The sequence below is a fragment of the Mustela nigripes genome, chromosome 14 (genome assembly GCF_022355385.1).
Source record: "Mustela nigripes isolate SB6536 chromosome 14, MUSNIG.SB6536, whole genome shotgun sequence".
In the NCBI taxonomy this organism is placed as follows: domain Eukaryota; kingdom Metazoa; phylum Chordata; class Mammalia; order Carnivora; family Mustelidae; genus Mustela; species Mustela nigripes.
The window spans coordinates 93,688,890-93,707,672 of NC_081570.1; the positions used below are offsets into that span (position 1 = coordinate 93,688,890).

Genomic DNA, 18,783 nt, shown 5'->3' on the forward strand with positions numbered 1-18,783 from the left:
TGCTGAAATGACAAAGCTTGAAAACTGGTGTACAATTTGTTCCTTTCCATTAATTACCATGTGTCAGATTATTTTTTTAAAATACAGATTATTTTTTAATCTATGCCAACTATGGAGTAGATCACAAGACAGTCAGTTCCAGTAGCATGTGATTAGCTAGGGGAAGAAGAAAGGGTATAGAGGAATATTTCTTTGTTTGGGTGACACAAAGATGAATGGTCTATTGTCTTATGGGCTTGAAGAGAAAAAAACAACTCAACAGTGCCATCTCCTGGACGAATTACTACATACACTTTTAAACAAGTATTAAATTGTTGCAGTTATTGTACTTTTGAATATATTACTTTTTGTTAACCAACCGTATGCTTACAGAATATGTATTTCCTTCATCAACTGTATTAGCTGCTAGGGACATGGTACTTTGCATATGGCGCTGAGAAAATGTTTTTGCGTAACTAAAGTGTTTCAGTATTTTAGTCTGACACAGGCATTATATGCAAAAGTTGCACTGTCAGATCTCCCTTGTGAAATACTGCACATAAGATCTTACCTCACTTGCAGGACTAAAATACATAAATTACTTATTAGTAAAAACTGTACCTTTCTCCAAGATAAATTCTATAGCAAAAAGATGAATAAAAAGCCGTTACACATCACAAAACCATCACTTTTACTAGCGAGATTGTTTCTGATCCTATTTATCTTTTTAAACAAGAAGTCTTATTTATTTGACAGAGAGAGGGCACAAGCAGGGTGAACAGCAGAGGGAGGGGGAAGAGGCTTTCTGCTGAGCAGGGTGCCTGATGTGGGCCTTGATCCCAGGACCCTGATATCACCACCCGAGCCAAAGGCAGATGCGTAACCAACTGAGCCACCCATAAGCCCCGCTGATCCTATTTCAATTGGACACAAGAAACGTTGTAGGAAACTTACAGAAAACCAAACATCTCTTTTAAGGATGCTGAAATCCTATTCTTTCAAAAACATAGAGGGTGTGAAATTCACTGTCTCACCATTTGTAGAGTCCAAGGTACAAATAACACTGCCTAGGCAGCAAGAAGGCAAAGTAGTGTAAGCTGAGGCTAAGGGAGGTATGTTAAGATCTGTTTTTCCCCACATAATGCCCATAATTCAGAGACACAACTCTCATCTCTCCCTAAAGGAGCATGCTTTGTCCATGAACCTACAGAGTTAAAGGAAATGCTAGTCTAGTTCTTCCCAGTAGAAGCTTCATGGAAGCAGAGGCCACATCCAGTATTTTCACAGCTCCATCCTCAATGCCTAACACATGGTACATAGTAGATAGGTATTAGATTTGAATAAATGGAAGTTGTGATCGGATTTTTCAGTGGCATTTTCTACCAGGATTTGATAATGGTGAACATGAGAGAAATCAATCTCATGATTATCGTGTTGTATTTATTTTTTAAGTAACCTCTAAGCCTAATATGGGGCTCAAACTCATGACCCTGAAATCAAGAGTTGCATGCTCTACTGACTTGAGCCAGCCAGGTGCCCCTATCATGTGGTATTTAATAACAGGGATAAAATCACTAGACCAGTCTCCAGAACATTGGTGACAATGTGTTCTGGTTCTCTACTTTCCTTATGTGCATATCTAGGGCAAAATTATTTTCTTCCAAATGTTTGCCATTACAATTTCCAAATGTATATAAACACAAGTTTTTTTGTTTTGTTTTGTTTTGCTGGAAACACAGTATGAAATTTAATATGAATTCAACCTACGCAAATAATCATGACTTATTTTGACATCATGGACTACAACTTTCTACAAATGTCAATGAAGATAATATGCAATCAATTCTGCCTTAACCATATATGGATTTGGGGCACCTGGGAGGCTCAGTCGTTAAACGTCGATTAGCCATGTTGTAGATAGTGCTGGTATATTTCAAATTTCAATGAGATTTCCCTATTACTCACTAGGTGTATAGGATCCAAGGACCTGGCATTATAAAATCAAGAGTTGATGATATGAAACCAGAAAATCTGAGTTCAAGTCCCACAGCTTAATTTTCTGTGTCTATGGACATATACCCTTAGATTCTTCATCTGTTAAAGTATGATAATGATATCTACTTCATATGGCCATTTTGGGGGCTCCAATAGATTGATACTTTAAATAATCTCAATGAGTCATAAAATGGCAGCTTTTGTAGTTAACCTCATTAAAAATGAAAATCTCTTTTCAAATTCTCTATTAAGACACAAGAACTGGGACAACACTGTAGTTAGCTTAATTAACTCTAACCCTCAAAATGTGTTTTTCATGGTCAATTTGTTAACATCTCCTTCATATAAGAAAAGCAGCAAAAGTACCTATTTAATCAAGAGAAACTACAGGTCTGAAATGGGTTCACAGTGGTATGTATCTCTGGGAGGAGCTGGACTAGCTTGAGTTCATTTGCCAACACCAAGGGATTTGTGAGACAGTTGATTCTGTTGTAGACAGACATTAGCTTTTAGAATAGACACTCTGATAGAATAGGGATATTAATACCACTATCCTCTTTGCCTCCTAACACGAGCATTTCAAACAAAAGACTGCATTAGAAGAGAATAGTCTATTAACAAATTTTAAATTTTTCTTTATTTCAGAACTGCCTTTATGTACAGACATCATAAAAAAAAATGCACATATAATGGAGATCTTCCAAGAACAGGAGCTGAAATTAAAAGTTAAAAGCATTTAGGAGAACTGAAATTGTCCCAGAGAAGTTCTGAGGCTCATGCTTCTTTAAATGTCCTTGATAACCTCTTCAAGTTCTTCCTTTGTGAACATGTGGAAATTCTGGCCGGGCTGCACCGTGGCCAACTGGAAAGAAAGCAGAGAAGAGTTAATGAGCTGGGCTCGATTACTCTGCACATAGCACCAGGTCTGGAGGAAGCTGTGTTAGTGATGCCGCTGTTCATTAGGAACTAAGGGATCTGCTGTCCCAGGGATATCCTTTCCCACCGTAGGTTCCTAAAATAGCTCTCTGACTCCCAAATAAAACTTTTTATTGACCAAATTTTCTATTTTGAGGTTAACTTACCACATAATAGTTAACCAAACACCTGGCATCATTGTCATTTTTTCAAGTTACTTCAACAAGGATCAGAAAAGCAGCAACAAATTACACAGGGTTACTACGTTTTTCCATTAATGATTTCTTTAGAAATATATTAAAGTGTGTTTACCCACTTGCAAGTGAACCTTGTGTGTGTGAGACCTTTGTTTCTTGGACAGTCTGTGTTTCAATTTCCAACAGAAAAATGGGGATGATAATAGCACTTATACAGAAGCTGTGAAGATTAAATGTGTTAATATATGTAAGTGCTTACAACACTGCCTAGGAACACTGTAAGTACTAAATAACTATTGTTATTAGGTATGCTGTATTCTCTAAAATTGTTCATAAGGCAACTTAACAGCAAAGTTCTGTTTTTTTTAAAAGGACTGGCCATGAGGGTCGCCTGGGTGCTTAGGCGGTTAAGCATTTGCCTTCAGCTCAGGTCATGATCCCAAGGTCCAGGAATCAACCCCTGCACAGGGATCCCTGAAAGGCAGGGAGCCTGCTTCTCTCTCTATTCCTTAATTTTATTCCTTAAATTTAAAATTAAAATTTAAATCAAATTTTAAAATCTTTTAAAAAAATAAAAAAATAAAAAATAAAAGGAATGGCCATGAAAATGAAAGGATTCCACTAACACTGACAATAGGAAATCAGTTGTGATTGACAGATATTAATAATAACCAACAGTTTAGGGGCACCTGGGTGGCTCAGTGGGTTGAGCCTCTGCCTTCAGCTGGGGTCATGATCTCAGGGTTCTGGGATCGAGCCCCATGTCGGGCTCTCTGCTCAGCCTGCTTCTCCCTCTCCCTCTGCCTGCCTCTCTGCTTACTTGTGATCTCTCTCTCTCTGTCAAATAAATAAATAAAATCTTTAAAAAATAATAATAATGATAAAAATAATAACCAACAGTTTAGATATAATCTATTTAAGCAATAAAAGACCAGGGTTAGAAGATGGTTAGTTTCAAATTTAGCTAAAACAACCAATACGTCCATCACCTCTGCTGATAACACAGTTCCCATGTGTCGGGGCAATACTGAGCAATAGGTGCCACTTCACATTTGCCAAAAAGCTGTTTTGTTCGTTTTAAATGTCATGTCCTCATGTTGCCTTTTTTTTTTTAGACCTTAAAATTAAACATGCTAGAGCATTTTTGGTAATATTCATTATTGATATTTAATATAATTTGAAAATTGCCAGAATTAGCACAATCCAATTATATGATATTTATTATTTTCAGGTCATGATCTCATGGGTTGTGGAATCAAGGCCCATGGGGGCCTTGCTCAGCTGGGAGTCTGCTTAAGACTCTCTCTCTCTCCCCTCTCCCTCCAATCCCCTCTACACACTTTCTCTCTTTCAAATAAATAAATCTATAAAAACCAAACCAATCCAAAACAACACCAACAAAACGAAATCACAAGCTCTGTGAGATAGGTAAGACATATTTTCTTTCACTGATCCAATTAATAATTATTAAGCACTTGTGCACTAGTTACAATTCTATTAGGCACTAGGGATGCGAAGATGAAGAAAATTTCTTTATTTACTAAGGGTGCCAGGTGCCAAATGCTTTCAATGTTAGATGTTATAAAAGAGCTAAGCATATGTAGAGCCACAAAGGAGTGACCTAGGTGAAGTCAAGGAAGATTTCAAAGAGAAGCAGCTTTTAGGTTGTGTGTCTTTTTTTTTTTTTAAAACTTTGGCAGGGGTGGGGGGGTGCCTGCACAAGCGAGTGGAGGGAGGGGCAGAGACTGAAAGACAAATCCAAGCAGACTGAGTAGGGAGCCCAAAGTGGGGCTCAATCTCATGACCCTGAGATCATGACCTCAGCTGAAATCAGGAGTCAGATGCTTAACCGAATGAGTCACCCAGGTGCCCCCTTGAGTTATGTCTTAAAGTGGACGAGCAGAAGGGCAGGTTGAATGTATAAATGCATAAAAGCATGAAACAAGATGATGTATTTATAATACAAAGTAATTCTGAATGGCTAGAGCAGAGATTGCACATGAGGTGAGATAAAATGGGGAGGAGGAGTAGGAAAGACAATGTATTATACTGGTATATTCTGGTTTGGTATAGGACCCCAAATCACGGTTGGGTTCAAATTTTGATTCTTCCACTTACCAATTCTGTTATTTAGGGCATGATTCTACCCTCTCAAAGCTCAGTTTCCTGTTTTGTAAAATGGAAATAGGAATACCAACCTTGGAGAGTTGCTGTGTAAATTAAAAAAGATAATTACATGCAAAATGCTTAGCAAGGTGCCTAACAGATTAAACATTATGACTTAAGAACTGTAAATCATTTCATCATGAAAGAAGCTTGGAATTCATCTTGTGGACTAGAAGTCAGAAAAGATGTTTTTAAGTGGAGAACAAGCTAGACTAGATACGTGGTTTAGAAGATCAACTTCAGTAGCACAATGCAGGGAGGTGGGAAATGGAATGAAATGAAGGATGGCAAGGCTATAGGAAGGAAGACTAGTTAGGAAACCTCTGAAAATATACAAGGCAGGAGAACACTGAGTGCCTGAACAAAAGTAGGCACTGGAAGTAGGGATGGAGAGCGGGCACAGACATGAGAGTTACTGAAAAGTAGGCAAAAACAGTGAAGAGAACAATTCAGTAAAGGTAAAAGGGAGAAAGCCAGAATCTTCTAGGTTTCTGCTATGAATGGCAGGTACACCGATGGGTGTCATCAACCAGCATTAGAAAGACAAGAAGATGAAATGGTTTTCAGGAAAGATAATGAATGTTTCGTTTTAGAATTGTCAAAAATTTGAGAAGTCTGCTTCAGACAGGTCAAATAATAGGTCTAAAATGTGACCATGAAATATGACAAAAAGGAGTTAACTTAGCAAGGAGCAGTCTCAGGGAACTATTAAGAACAGAAACAAATGATAGCGATTGAGGAATAAATGGAGGGAAGCAGTGAGCACAATGAACCTAAGGTTCTGCTGGGAAGAGACCTAGCAATAAAGGTTACAAAAAAGGATGAATGGAATAGCGCTTGGCAATAAAATGTGACAGACTACTGACAGCCACAGGCTGAATCTCAAGTCATTACGCTGAGTGAAAGAAGTTAGACACAAAAGAGCACATACCGTGTAACCCATTTATATGAAACTCTAGAACACCCAAAACAAATCTATAGGGACAAAAAGCAGATCAGTAGAAAGGAATGGATTAAAAAAGGGACATAAAAAAATTTCTGGGATGACAGAAATGTTCTATACCTTAATTGAGGTGGCAGATTATGTGCTTGTTAAAATTCACTGAACTGTGTACTTAAAATAGTACATTTAAAGTTTAAATAGTACTGCATTTTACAGAATATACACTGTATCTCAACAAAGTTGATTTTTTTTTTAAGACAAGATACTAGGTCGAGGAGTTAACGAAAGTGGATTTTGTTTTGTTTTTAAGACTTTATTTATTTGAGAGAGGGAGAACAAGAGAGAGAGCTCATGCACAAGCAGGGGGAGGGGCAGAGGGAGAAGCAGGCTCCCCACTGAGCAGGGAGCCCAATGTGGGGCTCAATCCTGGGATCATGACCTGAGCTGCAGATGCTTAACCTACTGAGCCACCCAGATGCCCCTGTTTTGTTTTCTGAAAAAGATGCCACTTGGAAATTTTTTTTTTGTAGAGAAGGAAAGGCTGGGGATCCAAGGGACAACTTGATGGAGCAGGGCCCTAAAAGAAGATGAAACAGATGGGCTCTAGAGCAATGGCTCCCAAATGACTGACCCTTAGACTCATCCAAGGAGACTTCAAAACTACAGATTTCTGGGCCTCATTTCCAAAGACTGATGGACAGCCAGATTTAGAAACATCAAGAGTACTGGTGGAGTAAATTATCTTGGACAAGTCAAAGTGCCCTTTTGTTTTAATGTGAAAAAACTATAGTCAGGGATTATAGTTAGGGAATAGTTAATGATAAAACATGAAGGAGACACTTCTGATGTTCTCATGTTCTGATGTACTTTTCAAAGAAACACTGAAACTGAATGAGCTAAAAATCTATGCAGTTTCAGGTGAACCAAACAGGCCTCAGAACCTTCATTGTGAAATCAACAGAGCTACGTCTGAACTACTCTGAGGTGGAAGGGGATAGTCTTAGAAAAATGCCAAGACCCTAACTCATTAAGTACCAAGAAACACTAAGTACTAGAAAGGAAATGACAAAAACCCTCCTCAGGGTTAGGAAGGGGTATCACTGCATTTGCTGCACTTGGTCGTCTCAGAGGTTGCCAAGGGAAAGTATTTAAAAATCTCTGCTAAGAAAGTGAAAAAACAGTATTTATGTAGTAAGTTTTTCCATTTCCATTCCAAACCCTTCCTCTCACCATTACTGCTCAAAGAGCAACCCCTCCTACTCCCCGCCCTCTCTCCAACTCCACTGAGACCTTTAGGCTAGCTTCTGTTTTGGCATCCAATTTGCTCCTCCCACTGCAGCCTGTGGAAGCTGGCTCTATTGGAGAGACATTCGTAGACCCTGAACCAGCAATCCTCTATCAGGGATTAACCCTAACATACATTATCTAAGTCTATGCTAAGTACTTCTGACAAATATCCTGGTTAAGTGCTGATTGGTTTAATTACGGATTTGTGATTACAGCTGCACTGCCTTTAAAAATTCTAATTGAAATATAATGTACATACATACTATGCCTACTATCCTGACTTTCTATAAGTATCTGTTGGATGATTCCAGCCTCCACTAGATTTTTTAAAATTATTTTTAATTAAAAAAAATTTTTTTTTCTCCATTAGTATTTTAATACAGCCCAGCAACCCTTTTACTCATCCCTGTCTTCCTTTTTCCTTATCCATAATGACTCTTCCAAACAGTTCCCATTCACCTTAATTTCACTGTTGCACTCACCCATCCTAAGGAGATGATGTAAACAATCACGAGGGAAATACAGAATCCCTCTCCCAAGTCACCTGCAAACTTACCCTAACTTATTCCCAAGTCACCTGCAAACTTGCCCAAACTTACTCACCACTATACCTCCTTTCCTCCCATCTACTTTTAGCATCCTAAATAAGGGCACTCAGAATCTGGTCCACAACTGTCACGTCATCTCCAACTATCTCACTACCTCACATTTATCTCACACCCAACAGTCAGAAAACCCTCAAAGATCTCTTTTACAGGGGCGCCTGAGTGGCTCAGTATTTTAAGTGTCCAATTCTTGGTTTTGGCTCAGGTCTTGGTCTCAGGGTTGTGAGATCGAGCCCCTCATCACTGGGCTCCCTGCTCAGCAAGGAGTCACTTGGGATTCTTCCTTTCACTCAGCCCCTCCCCACATGGTGTTCTCTTGTGCTTGAGCAAGCACTCTCTCAAATAAACACATAAATCTTTAAAAAAAAAAAATTTCCTTTTCTATACAATGTTATTTTACAGCTTTGAGCCTTTATGCATAGCTGTTTGCCTCTTCTCAGAACACCCTTGTCTTCTTTTCTTTAGCATCACCTCTTCCAGCCAGCTTTCCTAATGTCCTAGTGTAAGTTACATGTTCTTGTGGCAATACATTCTGATCACTACTATAGAAGAAGTGCCACAAGCTGTTATTGTCTCTATGTTCCCCAGATTACATAGTATACTACCCTGAATGGGAACTGGAGTTTCTGTGTCTGTATCCCTGGGCATCTAGTATAATGCTGGACATATAATGGGTATTCAATATAAACCTGAATGAGTCTACCCTTCCAAATAAACTCCATCATTTGTACTAAGGCTTCCCTCTTCTAGAACTTTTCGATCACCATTTAACCTCTGCTTTTGTTTGTTTGTTTCTTTCTTTTTTTTTTTTAAGATTTTATTTGTCAGAGAGAGAAAGAGCACGCACGAGCGAGCGCGTGTACAAACAGGGGGAGCAGAAGGCAGAGGGAGAAGCAGACTCCAAGATGAGCAGGGAGCCCAATGTGGGACTCAATCCCAAGACCCTGGGACTATGACCTGAGCTGAAGGCAGATGCTCAACCAACTGAGCCACGCAGACATTCCTGCTTTTGCTTCTTTTAACATTTTTCTATATACTAGTTTCTTCTCAGTCTATGAAAGTATTTTCAAGTCTTTTATCATCCTTAAAAAGACAAAAAAGTCCTTTAATACTGCATTCTGTGGACAGTAAATCCTTGAGAAAGCAGGACATCCATGTTTTGTCCACCTCCCTTCCAGTCTTTAACTCATCCAGTTCTGGCTTCTGCTGTTACCATTTATTCAAAGGATAGTAATAACTTCTAAAGGGCCAAGCATATAAAAATGTGATTATCTCCATCCATTCAAACTTCAGCAATGGGAACTATGATATATAAATAAAAAACAACAGAAGAGAAAAATACCTCTATATTAGTTGCATTCAGCTTCTCCTCCATTACTTGTTTGAGGATGATGAGTGAAGACTTGATGGCTTCTTTCAATGTCATAGACTTGAAACAAAAAGGGTAAGAAGTGTAACCATTATAATTCTGCTTTCCTTCAAAGATTTCCCCTATAGTTCCCTGAAGAAATGACTTAGCAAATAATAAATCACGCCGCTTAATAAGTAGAGTGCATGACAAGAATCTCTACAATTCAAGTAAACAGTCAATAAGTACAATACATTTATTCACAGGGGGGAAAAAGTCCTATTTTGAACCAGATCAAAGCCACCAACTTTCATGTAAGGGACCTTTGAAGAAGCAGAAAGGGCTACACTTATGTAGTTATCTTCTTTTAATAATCGAAGCAAGATAATATTGGGAATAGCCTATGAATAAGAATTCCCAAATGATCTAAAAAGGTAGCTCATTGGTTAGCAAATCTGTTCTTGTACCATTTTAAACCCATGAAACCCTATTTTTCTACACATAAATTTTTTCTACATATAAAATCAAAACTACCAGGGGTTGATGGATGTGTGAACTGTGAGAATAATAAGTATGGCAGTCCTCAAACACAATGAATTCCCCAAAACTAAGCCCTCTCATCCCATAAGATAAAAAGTGCCAAATGCCTACTTGCTTCCAGAGCCAGACTAGGAAATACAAGTGTTAAGTAAAGCTGTAAAGATAAAGGATAAACAAGCTGTGGTACATCCATACTATGGTATACCACTCAGCATTAAGTACTGATAAGTGCAAAAACATGAATGGAACAGTATATTGAACAAAAAAGGGCAAACACAAAATACAAACTGTATGACTGCATTTATAAAAATGACAAGAGCAGACAAGCCTAATCTCTAGTGGTAAACATGGTTACCAGGGAGGAAGAGGGTGACTGGAGAGAGAAACATTTCAGGAAGTGAGAAGTGTTCTACATCTTGTTTTAAGTGGTGGTTATAAGGGTAGATAGAACTGTCAAACTCCTAGATAGAACTGTCAAACTCCTAGAAATGAACTCTTAAGGTCTGCCCATTTTATTGTATGTAGATTATACCTTGATTTAAAAAATAATAATAAAACTAAAGTTGTGAGTGCTCAATTACCTTGTGGTAAACTTCTTGCAAGGAGCTCTGGGCACCCTCTGAAGCAGAGCCAATTGCTCGAGCATCACACTGTACAAAAGTCCCAGATGGGTCCATGTGAAACCTGCAAAACCCCCCAAGAGAAGGGGATTAAAATGCTGAACAGTGGTGGCATTTTAAGAAATAAACATCTCGCTAAAGAATATAAATGCTTGGCCCTGCGGCCAGAAAACCACTGAAATACTGAGGAACAGGTCCAAAAGACATTCTGTGCCTGAGGAAACCAGATCTTTTCAAAAGTGTTTAAACTAATAAATTCCTCAGATATTTAGCAGTATAGGAGATCTAAATATGGCACCCACGTATGACTTTCTAAATATCTGAGGATAAGGATCAAATCAACATTCTAAATCAAAGCTCTAAAATACAACCTGACTATAGTAACCAAGTTACTTTTAATTCTTTCCAGCATTAGCAGTGGTGCCAACAGGGGGAGCTCTTTATAGACTCCCCAAATTTGCCTTAGTATAAGCAGCACACAATCACTGAACTTTAGAGTTAGAAGCCCTTCATTTTTTGTAATTCTACAATAATCTTCTCAGTTGATTTGAACAACCAGTCCCCATCCTAAATTAAAATTAACTTTACTAGAAAAGAAGTAGGAAAAATGGCAAATTATTCTTACAGCTGGGGTCCTTTCTCATCAACTCCTCCAAATAACAGTGCTACTCCAAAGGGACGAGACTAGAACCAAAAAAACAAGAGGTATTAAGATAACTGGCTATTGAAGTAAGTGGTGAGAGGCGCTGGGAAAGGTTTGTTTAGAGGACAAATGTCCTAAGTCCCTAAGAACAGCAAGAAAACATGACACAAACACCACACTCACCATGGCACCTGGATCTGCATCTTCTTCTCCAAACTGAAGAGCTAGATTAGACACAGCCTGAGTCACACTCTCCACAGTCATTGTCTCATTGTAGGTGAACCAATGGTTCTAGAAGAAGAGCAAAACATGGTCTACCTCCTCTTCTTTTTTTTTTTTTTTAAAAGATTTATTTATTTATTTGAGAGAGTTAGAGAGAGAGAGAGCGAGCACGGGAGCATGTGCAGTGGGGGACAGAAGGGGAGAGAAAATCTCAAGCAGACTCCCTACTGAGCACGATGCCCCACAACCCTGAGGTCAAGACCTGAGCTGAAATCAAGAGTTGAACACTTCACCGACTGAGCCACTCACGCGCCCCTAAATGCTCTCTACCTTTTAAATAAGAGAAGCATTAAAGCAGCCCTCCATCTCACTACACACATCCCTGTGAACGATGGTTGCAAACTGAATGCTCAGCTCCATTGTGTTTTCCATAACACTAAACTTGAATGCTCAGGACTACATGAAAGGAAGAGAAATAGCTCTGAAAATAAACTCTGATCAAAAGGACTCTAAGCAACAACAGACTAGAGGATTATTCCAATGAAAAACAGAGTTAATGCCTCGCAGCACCAAGCTTGGTCTTTTCACTAAAGTGAATGCTAACGGCTAAGTGCCACTTTCCCCCAAAGACCCTGGGTCATCATTATACTGGTGTTTAAATTAATGACTTACTTTTCTATAAGTACTGACAGAAAAGTTGAAAATAAGTGTAAAAAATGTTAACAAATCAGGTATTTTTTTTTCCCTTCCTGGTCTACTCTCCAAGCAGAGTATCAGTTTTCCTGATCAGTACTTGTCACCTGGTACATAACATTACTTGCAATAGGAGAGCTGTTATTTTCAAGCCCAGCACCAAAGGCAGCTGGGGTAGAATATCCCTTAGCTACATTCACTTCCTGCTACGGTGCTCCCATAGAAAGTCAATTAGGGAACAGAATGCAGTGCAAAGCTTGCTTTATATAAGGCAAATCAAAAAAGAAGCAAGAGACTGTCAGCACTATTTGCCAGGGCTTCCTTAAAGCCTCAATGGTTGGATGGCTAGACTCCAAGCCTCAGAAACTTATAAACTAGGGATTCTACCCAAAATCATTCCCAAGAGCTACATCTGATATTAACACAGATAACCTGCAATACAGCTCAGGCAGCTATGTCATCATTAAAGAAAGAACTCAAGCATCATGGGAAAAAGGAGAGATGATGCTAATTTTACCTGTGTCTCCACTCTGGCTTTATCAATTAAAGTCTTAGCATCAGCAATTAGCCCACTCATGGCACAACCTGCAATGTAAAAGCAATAGTGACCTAAGGGGCCAAATCCTTGCAGGACTCTTTCATCCACTGAGGAAATACTGAAATACTGGAATGGAACCACGACAGCCACCTAGCAATCCCACAGCAATATACCCAAGAGATAAAAATGGGAAATTATTTGATTATCTGAACTGAATACAAGTACAATTATATTACAAATAAATTTCAAAAACAATCCACAATAACATAGAACTTCAATATTTTTAAGATAGAAGACAGAGAAGAACAGCCAATCGAACATGAATTTCCTCACATTACATCCTTAAACATCCCTTCAGCACTCTTTATAGACCACAATGCACTTTCAAACTAAGTAAACAATAACATCCTAACAGAAGAAATTAAAATTTAAAAAGCCATCTCACTATGACCTATAGTAGAAGAACCTAGGATAAAATCAAAAGCTTTTTACCTCCCTGACCAAAGAGAAACCAAGTAATCTAGAGAAAAGTTTGTCTAACGGTCCAAGATACCAAGGTTATGGCTTTTACTTTATACACCATGACTCAAAAATCTGCACTTCCAGCCTAAGCCTTGCTTCCACGTTTCAAACCCCATAAAGCCAAATGACTCCCTTAATATATCTACTTGGATATACCACCAACTCAAATCAAGTTTGTTCCCTTCTAAACTCCTTGGCCCGCACAACCAATTAGATCTCAAATTCTTTCAGTGTCTATCAAATTAGCATGTCTGGCATTAATCCTTACTTTCTCCCTTCTCTGGCTATCATTTTGGTTAAACCCCTCATCATCTCCATGAGGACTAAAGCAAATTTCTTACCTGATCTCCTTACATTCAGTCTCAGCCCTCTTCACTCTACCTGCAACCTTGCTATCAGAATGGTCTTTCTAAAATACTAACCTGATCATATTACCTCAATGCTTAAAATCTTTCTCATCAGAGCAAAAGGATCAAGTTCAAGCTCTTTAGCATGGTAAGAACGCCCAACTATCTGATCCCAGACTCACTTCTTGCTACAGTCCACCTCCCAGTCATACCAAAATTGCTTGTGCCGGCGTATTCCACATTTTATACCATCAAGGGTTTGCTCATTTCCATTCCCTCTAACCAGAGTGTCTCCCTTCTATCTCCAGACACTTGTTCACTTGGTGAACACTTCCTGATCTTTTGCAGTTCAGCTCAGCTCAATCTTCACCATTACGGAATCCTTTTCTGAATACCCACTACCACTGGCCCAAGACAAAACTAATTATTTCCTCCTCTGTACCCCTTCTAAACACATACCACAGCCTTTCTTAATGCTACCTATATCACTCAGTTGCATTTACTTATCTACATGTTTACCTCCACTATTCGGTTGTATGCTTCTGAAAGACAAGGACTATGTCTCATTTCTCTCTGTATCCCTGCTGACTAACATATATCTGGCACATAGTTAGGTTCTCAATTTGCTGAATGAAGTGACACTGATCTGTCTCCAAAAGACAAGTGACCTGAAGTAGCCACAATGTTCTAATCTTAAAAGACTAAATCTGTTTCTCTGTCTGTGAAAGAAATAATGTGGAGCTCCCAGAATCACCATGGCATTTGGTTCTGAGGCCTTCAAGTCATTATTTTACTGATGTTTCATTAATAAGATGACTAGTAGGTTAAGAAAATCTGGACAGCCAACTAAAATGCCATGCTATAAATAATGAGAACTACTCACCCTGTAATGCTACAGTGATGCCAGAAGCTAAGGCAGGGGAATTTAAACAGACACCAAGAAAATTAGTGCTGGGGAGTGGGTGGGGGAGTAGGGGGTGGCAGGGAGTAAAAAGATAAATCTCAAAACAGAGGAAGAGAACTGATCTGTTCAGTCTAATATTCTTATGCTCTCTGAACCTTAGTCACCCCAAAGATCTTTAAGAATTCTTCTTTTCAGCAGAGACCTCTAGTTTTCCACACAATTTTCTGCTCCTGGTGGTTTCTTACCAGGACTAACATTATGCATTACTGAAGACCCAACCATCTCATAAGGACCTGGCCTATGATTCAACCTTGACATAGTTTAACAACCATCACATTTGCCAAGTCTAAATTTGAAGGCTCCCTGACTTAATTCTGGGAGTAAGTGAGCTCTACAACTGCTTCCTACTCTTATATTACGCACACTGGCCTACTATCTGAAAAATAATAGTTAACAAGGAGATAAGATGTTCATCTAATACATCTCCCTTGGAACACCAAAGACGACTAATTAACCCAAGCCAGATCCTACAGATCAGCTTTCCCTTACTGCTTACCTATGTGAGCATCAATCTCTACAATTTTCTCAATGCTGCTTGGCTCCATGAGTGGGGAGGTAATTCTCTTCTCCACAGCTAGGCACACACCCTCTGATGTCTGGATCCCAATGGCTGTAGAACCAAGCTGAAAAGAAATGCATCACGTTATCACATACAGGTCAAAGAACCGTCTCACATACTCACCAGGAATCTCTCTGAATAACTTTACAAGATAAAAGCTTCAATCAGCTATATCTAGTATGCAGAGAATAAGCAGCACCCTAATAAGTAATGTACTATTCCTATCAATGGTGAGAGCACTGATCTATAGAATTTTGTTCTTCTAAAGAGAAAGGTCACCAAGTTCTTAAAAACATGTGGAAAATTATCAACTTTAATGCCAGTATTTTGAAGGAGCAGATTCTAAAGTTCTAAACATAGTGGGGAAAAAGTAGTAAAATTCTAATATTTTTCTTTCCAGCTCTGCTATCTTGACCTATCCCAAAAGGTAGTATTCCTCAAATGTATAACATAACCTCCAGAAAAGTAATGTACTTAAAAAAAAGAAAGAAAGAAAGAAGAAGAAGAAGAAACACAATTACCACCACCAATGTAAAAATAGTAATCTTTTTTTTTAAAGATTTTATTTATTTACTTGACAGAGAGAAATCACAAGTAGATGGAGAGGCAGGCAGAGAGAGAGAGAGAGAGAGAGGGAAGCAGACTCCCTGCTGAGCAGAGAGCCCGATGCGGGACTCAATCCCAGGACCCTGAGATCATGACCTGAGCCAAAGGCAGAGGCTTAAGCCACTGAGCCACCCAGGCGCCCAAAATAGTAATCTTTTGAGGTCACTAGCAGTTCACAATATAGATAATTTCATCTCCCATCTCCATGACACCATCTTAATCACCTTCCCTCTATGTCTATTTCTTTATCTGTAAAACACATCAAGAAGAGTAAATGTATTAATATATAAAAGGCTTAAAATGGTGTCTGGCATACAATAAAGGAGTAACAAATTTAGTCATTCTTCTTCTATGCCAGGATTACTTCAATAGCCTCCTACCTAGGCTCCCCAACTTAATCTCTCTCTTAATGTATATTTCATGTTATGGCCTGACTGATTTAATAAAATGCTCTTTTCATTATACTTCTTCTCTGAAGAATTAACATCTCCCTATATTGCCTGTAACATAAATTCCACATAAGCTTCCACAGCCCTCAAAACCTAATCTCACTTTTCTCTCCCAACTTTTTTTTTCTTTTTAAAGATTTTATTTATTTATTTGACAGAGAGAGATCACAAGTAGGCAGAGAGGCAGGCAGAGAAAGAGGGGGAAGCAGACTCCCCAGTGAGCAGAGAGCCCAGGATCCTGAGATCATGACCAGAGCAGAACAAAGAAGCTTAACCCACTGAGCCACCCAGGCGCCCCTCCCCGTCAACTTTATCGTTCATTATTCTCCAACAAAATCCACCAGGTATAACCCAACCCACTTTCTCATGCCATATTATCTCCTACTACCTTTGCAACTCTGCTCATGCCTTCTCTCTCTTGGAATACAATCTTCTGCCTATCCAAATTCCACCCACCATTTATAAAGCCTTCGATGACTAAATGTGCTCTTTCTTCTGAATTACCATTATTATTTAGTTAGTTCTACAAAGCATTCCCTGCCAGTGCAATCACCAGACTCCTGGAACCTGTTATTGCAAAGGAGTCCAAAGAATTCCATGAATCAATATGCATAACACGTTTAATATGTCTGCACACTGATCATGTCTCATACATAGATGTATTATTTTTCAAATACATAGTCCTTTTTAACTGTTTTTAAATGTATATAGCAGCTTTTTACTACACATTTTCTTTTTTTTTTAAGTTCACTGTTCTTTTAAGATTTCATTCAGTTTTTTAAAGATTTTTTTATTTACTTATTTGACAGAGAGAGAACACAAGCAGGGGGAGCAGGAGAGGGAGAGGGAGAAGCAGGCTCCCTGCTGAGCAGGAAGCCCAATATGGGGCTGGATCCCAGGACCCTTAGATCATGACCTGAGCCGAAGACAGACACTTAAACTGACTGAGCCACCCAGGCGCCCATTATGTATTTTCTTAATTGGTATTTATATGCATAACTATAGGAGATGAACTGTTAAACAATTTTTTGTAAAAAAAAAAAAAAAAAAAATGAGCGTTCATACTTCTAGTTAAAGTTGTAGACTGAAAACACCCATAAGCTCTACTCCTTCCCCCAGCCTGGCAAGAGTACAAGATTAAAGGATGGTGGGGGTGAGGGATGTACAAAAAATATACTAGGACAAAGAAAATGGGCAAAGACATAGCAACAAAATTTCAAAAAAAGATTGGTTGGTGGTAATTTACTGAGCAGACCTGAGAATTCTGAATCCTAAATCAGTAGTAAAGAAATCAAGAAAAAACCTAATTTGTATCACAGAAACCTCCAAAAAGGAAACAGTGGTAACAAGGACCTGTGGAAATAGAATCAGAGGAACTAAAGACTGCAGCATCAGTTCCATGCCTACCTAAGAAACAGATTTCCAGATCCCATCCCCTATGCTATAAAGCTGGAAGATGGCCTCCACCCAACTCCTGTAGAAGACTCTGGAGAGTGTAAAACAGGGTGGTCTTTGGATTGCAGGACACTAAGAACAGTCAAAAACAGGAGATTAGAGTGGGAACAGGGGCATTAAGTAAAAATTGACAAGCTTAATATTAAGAACCTCAGCCTTTGGCTCTCAGAAGCTAGTAGCTGAAACCCTTTAGGCATGAAATGAGAAGGGGCATTTTTCTCTAGAGCAGTGGTTTTCAAACTTTTTGAAATCTACAAACTCTACATTAAGAAATACATTTCCTATCATGATCAAAACACACAAAAGGATACAAATAAATATAACAGAAACAACATGGAAAAAAACAAAACACTCACCAGAACTATGAGCAAGGCATTCTGATATCTCCTGTTCTATTCCACTCAAAAAGAAATGCTTCCACAAACTACTAAATTGACTTCCATGACCACTAATGGGTCAACACTTAAAGCTTGAAAAACACAGCTCTAAAAAAATCTAACCAGTTAGGGGTACCTGGCTGGCCCAGCTGGAAGTGCATGCAACTCCTTATCTCAAGGTTGTGAGTTCAAGCCCTACACTGGGTGTAGTAGGGATTAAATAAATAGAAAGGGAGGAAGGGAGGGAGGAAAGAAAGAATCTAACCAGCCCAAGAAGGAAAAAAATTAAAAAACAAAACAAAACAAAAAACCCTTAAAAATCCTTGGGGTGCCTGGGTGGCTCAGTTGGTTAAGTCTGCCTTTGGCTCGGGTCCTGAAATTGGGGTCCTGGGACTGAGCCCCATGTTGGGATCCCTGCTCAGTGGGGGAGTCTGCTTCTCCCTCCCCCTCTGCCCTTCCCCCTCCCCCACTAGTGCACACACTCTCTCTCAAATAAATAAATATAATTTTTTAAAATAAAATCTTTGGGGTGCCTGGGTGGCTCAGTCAGTTAAGTGTCTTGACTCCTTGATTTCAGCTCAGGTCAGGAACTTAGCACAGTGAGCCCCATGTTGGGATCCCTGCTCAGTGGGGGAGTCTGCTTCTCCCTCCCCCTCTGCTCTTCCCCCTCCCCCACTAGTGCACACACACTCTCTCAAATAAATAAATATAATTTTTTTAAATAAAATCTTTGGGGTGCCTGGGTGGCTCAGTCAGTTAAGTGTCTTGACTCCTTGATTTCAGCTCAGGTCAGGAACTTAGCACAGTGAGCCC

At 39.1% G+C, this 18,783-nt stretch overlaps 1 protein-coding gene across 2 annotated transcripts in view; it reads right to left on the reverse strand.

Annotated features, from left to right (window-relative positions):
* Positions 1–2,583: 2,583 nt before the first annotated feature.
* The window catches only part of PSMA5 (proteasome 20S subunit alpha 5), a 25,742-nt gene continuing 9,542 nt past the window's right edge, over positions 2,584–18,783 (reverse strand). For both annotated transcript variants that reach the window (XM_059375643.1, XM_059375642.1), the window contains 7 exons: positions 15,021–15,147; positions 12,671–12,738; positions 11,422–11,529; positions 11,221–11,279; positions 10,557–10,659; positions 9,430–9,516; positions 2,584–2,836 (listed from right to left, as the gene is read on the reverse strand). In XM_059375643.1, the coding sequence (XP_059231626.1) occupies positions 2,759–2,836; positions 9,430–9,516; positions 10,557–10,659; positions 11,221–11,279; positions 11,422–11,529; positions 12,671–12,738; positions 15,021–15,069 (552 nt within the window). In that variant the 5' untranslated portion in view covers positions 15,070–15,147 and the 3' untranslated portion in view covers positions 2,584–2,758. The remainder of the gene's footprint in view (positions 2,837–9,429; positions 9,517–10,556; positions 10,660–11,220; positions 11,280–11,421; positions 11,530–12,670; positions 12,739–15,020; positions 15,148–18,783) is intronic.